Consider the following 5,000-nt stretch of genomic DNA (forward strand, 5'->3'; position numbering starts at 1 on the left):
TTTTACGATGGAATATGTGAAAATAGTCCATAAGTGTGGTAGAGCGGGTCGGCCCGCTCGGGAATATGTGAAAATAGTCCAATAGTGGCTCAGGTGGTAGAGCGGGTCGGCCTCTAATCGCAGGGTTGGTGGTTCGATTCCCGGCCCACACGAGTCCATGTGCCGAAGTGTCCTTGGGCAAGACACTGAACCCCAAGTTGCTCCCAATGGCAGGTTAGCACCTTGCATAGCATCTCTGCTGTCATTGGTGTGTGTGAATGGGTGAATGGGTGAATGGGACACAATGTAAAGCACTTTGGTGTCCGCTCAGGTTAAAAAAGGTGCTGTGTAAGTGCAGACCATTTACCATATGGCGTTACTAGGGGGATAAGAGACGAAAGACATGTTTACATGCGCTTAAGAAAATTATTTATTCCAGGGGTTTTTGCAGAAAGTGGCATTCTGAAACGTCATGTAAACGAGAGCGCCCATTTCCTTACACTGTTTAAGAGAAAGCAGTTTAACACTCCTAGGTTTCAGGTTTAAACACATAAAGGTTTCTGAAGGGTGCGCATGTGCGTGGAACAGACTGGAGAAAAAACATCATAGGACGGAGCCCAACAACAAGTCAACACAGCGACTTATACACACCAATGTAAAATACTGACGGTTCCTCACATTCGCTTATATGCGTTGATACACTGGGGGAATCCCAGAGTTTTATGTAAGAGGGACACCCCACTCACGGCCCGGCCACGCCCTCCTCCTCGTCACAGACCTCTAAACTGGTCATCGTAGGTCATGTTTTGGAAAAGGTTGCATGAACGCAACTAATGTGTCACGGGTGTGAATGGATTACAGACATTTCTAGTGTTCGCCATGATACTGGGCAATGATCATGACCTATTCCCTTCAAAGACTTTACCGTCCACTATGAGAGCTTTGGCGGGATGAAACATATTGTTTATTCTGAACTCAGCTTTTAAGCCATTTTTATTATAGTTTCAGTTTTAAGTGACATGATTGTTCACACACACACACATACACGCTCACACACACACTTCCACACACACACAGACACACACACACACACACTTCGGCACACACACATATACACGCTCACACACACACTTCCGCACACACACAGACACACACACACACACACACTTCCGCACACACACAGACACACACACACTTCCACACACACACAGACACACACACACACACACACTTCCGCACACACACAGACACTTCCCCACACACAAACACACACACACACACATACACACACTTCCACAAAAACACACACAGACACATAGACACACACACACACCCAACCACACTCTTCCGACACACACACACACACACACTTCCACAAAAACACACACAGACACATAGACACACACACACACCCAACCACACTCTTCCGCACACACACACACACACACACACACACACACACACACACACACACACATACACACACACACTTCCACACACACACACACACACACACACAGACACACACTTCCACACAAACACACACACACATGCATGCACACACACACACACACACACACACACACTTCCGCACACACACAGACACACACACACTTCCGCACACACACACACACACACAGACTCACACATACACACACACACACACACACACACACACACACATACAGACACACACAAACACACACAGACACACACACACACACACACACACACACACACACACACACACCTACACACACCAAAAGGTCATGTGTGTGTCTAACCTGTGCTGTGCAGGTTTGTGATTGGTGCAGATAGCCGTCTGGAAATCGTGACTCACACACACTTTGTGAGGAGGACAATGAACCTTCAGACAGGGATCTTTAGTGCTGTCCAGACCTGAGAGAGACAGAAAAATGGAGACTTTTAGTCTGATATTACAAAAAGCATTTCTAACACCTGTGATCTCACACAATCTTTTCAGCCTTCATTAATGTTTCCCATAGTGATGTCATAAAAGAGTTGTAAGCCATGAACCAATCCAAAGAGCCCCGAGGTGAATCACAACATCACAAACTGACAAAACGGTAAAGCTGTACAAGACTGTACATGTGACCAAAACACACACACACACACACACTCACACACTCAAACACACACACGCACACACACACATACACACACACACACACAAACACACTCACACGCACGCACACATACACACACTCACACACACGAGTGCATGCACACACACACAAACACACTCACACACTCAAACACACACACGCACACACACATACACACGTACACACAAACACACTCACACACACGCACACATACACACACTCACACACACGAGTGCATGCACACACACACAAACACACTCACACACGCACACACACACGCACAAACACACTCACACACACGAGTGCACGCACACACACACACAAACACACTCACTCACACACACAAGCGCACACACACACGAGCGCGCGCACACACATGTGCGAGTACACGCACACGCACACACACGCACGAGTACACACGCACACACACACACACAAACACACTCACACACACACAAGCACACACACACACACACACAAACAAACACACTCACTCACACACACGCACACACACACGCACAAACACACTCACACACAGGAGTGCACGCACACACACACAAACACACTCACTCACACACACACACGAAGCGCGATACACACACACACATGACCACACACACGAAGGCCAAGATATCATACGTGCAGTACACGATACACGCACGTACACACGCACACACACGCACGAGTACAGACGCACACACACACACACACACACAAACACACTCACACACACAAGCGCACACACACACACAAACACACTCACTCACACACACACACACGAGTGTGTGCATACACACACACAAGCGCACACACACACGAGCGCGCACACACACACATGTGCGAGTACATGCACGCACACACACGCACGAGTACACGCGCACACGCACACACAGAGAATTGACTTTGAGGAATTGCTCATTGTAAACATTTCCTGCCAAACACAAGAAGATGAGAAACTCTATCTCTTGCTCTGCTCTCTTTTCAGGAAGTAGGAGGATGAAGAGAAATTATGTGTATGAAGATCATTAAAAAACCTGATGAGACATTAATCTCTGTCAGGCAGCATTAACAACATACACAAACACATGTTTACCTGAATCTAAATGAGGCCAGAAGGCATCAAAATACTGGAACATGCAGTTGGAGTGGTGCTTTTAAAAATCTACATTTATGGATGAACAATTCCCCCCTCAATTATTAGACCAAATTTAGCAATTTACCAATAAATAACAGGTATAACAGATATTTAGTTTTGTTTTGTCCAATGGTATGCGTTGTTCCAAAAGGTATGCACCAAATTGCAATGAAAAACCTGACGTTCAACCAGTTTTAATATGAGTATTACACACTATATGTTACAAGTCAGTTCAATGTATTTATAGCAACTATATACAACGATCAGCCACAACATTAAAACCACCAGCCTGATATTGTATAGGTCCCCCTCGTGCTGCCAAATCCACACCAACCCGCATCTCAGAACAGCATTCAGACATGATATTCTCCTCAGCACAATCGTACAGAGTGGTTATCTGAGTTATCGTAGACTTTGTCAGTTCAAACCAGTCTGACCATTCTCTGTTGACCTCAACGAGGTGTTTCCGTCAAAGAACTGACGCTCACTGGATGTTTTTTGTTTTTGGCACCATTCGGAGTAAATTCTAGAGACTGTTGTGCGTGAAAATCCCAGAAATACTCAAAGCAGCCCGCCTGGGAACAACAATCATGCTGCGGTCCAAATCACAGAGATCACATTTTTTCCCCCCATTCTGATGGTTGAATAAAGGATGCATATCGCTCTGTCCCTAAAGCAGCTTTGGGACTCTCTGATCACTCTCTGGTTAATCTTTTTCCGATCTACAGGCAGAAACTTAAATCAGCTAAACCTGTAGTAAGGACTGTAAAGAAAGGACCAATGAAGCAGAGCTGGAACTAAAAGCCTGCTTTGACGGCACTGATTGGAGTGTTTTTGAGGCTGCAGACACCAATCTGGATGGGCTCACATACCGTGACATCATATATACGTTTCTGTGAGGATATGTGCATCCCTGCTAGGACTTATTTAACATACAACAACGACAAACCGTGGTTTACAGGAAAACTTGGACAGCTTCGTCATGCCATAGAGGATGCTTACAGAAGCGGGATCAAATCTTGTACAATCAGGCCAAAAACACAATGACAGAGATTAGTGGCTAAAAAAAGCTATTCTGAAAAGCTGAATAACCAGTTTTCACACACGCACAAACACACAAACACACTCACACACAAGTGTATGCACACAAACACACTCACACACTCACACACACACACACACACACACACACACGTGTACGCACACAAACACACTCACACACTCAAACGCACACACAAGTGTACACACACACACACACACACACACACACACACACACACACACAGACACACTCTCACACACACAGACACACTCATACACACGCACACTCACACACAAACATACAAACACACTCACACACAAACACACACGAGTGCACGCACACACACACACACACACACAAGTGCACGCACACACACACACGCAGTACACACACACACACACACACACACACACACACACACGAGCACACGCATACAATCACACACACAGGCACACACACTCACACACACACTCACACACACAAGTGCGTGCGCACAGACACATAAGTGCATGCACACACACACGAGCGCATGTGAGCACACACACACAAGCACGCACACACACACGAGCGCGCACACACACACAAACACAATTATTAGATAGAATTTATACATTTCCCAATAAATAACGGGTATAACAGATATTTTGTTTTGTTTTGTCCAATGGTATGCATCGTTCCAAAAGGTATGCACCAAATTGCAATTACACCCGCTCCGACC

General features: G+C 45.9%; 1 protein-coding gene across 1 annotated transcript in view; it reads right to left on the reverse strand.

Moving 5' to 3' along the window:
* spock1 (SPARC (osteonectin), cwcv and kazal like domains proteoglycan 1) overlaps positions 1 to 5,000 on the reverse strand; it is a 217,482-nt gene that overhangs the window by 31,572 nt on the left and 180,910 nt on the right. The window contains exon 5 of the mRNA XM_052149486.1: positions 1,764 to 1,878. Within this exon, the coding sequence (XP_052005446.1) occupies positions 1,764 to 1,878 (115 nt within the window). The remainder of the gene's footprint in view (positions 1 to 1,763; positions 1,879 to 5,000) is intronic.

This window comes from Xyrauchen texanus, chromosome 19 (assembly GCF_025860055.1).
Source record: "Xyrauchen texanus isolate HMW12.3.18 chromosome 19, RBS_HiC_50CHRs, whole genome shotgun sequence".
Classification (NCBI taxonomy): Eukaryota; Metazoa; Chordata; class Actinopteri; order Cypriniformes; family Catostomidae; genus Xyrauchen; species Xyrauchen texanus.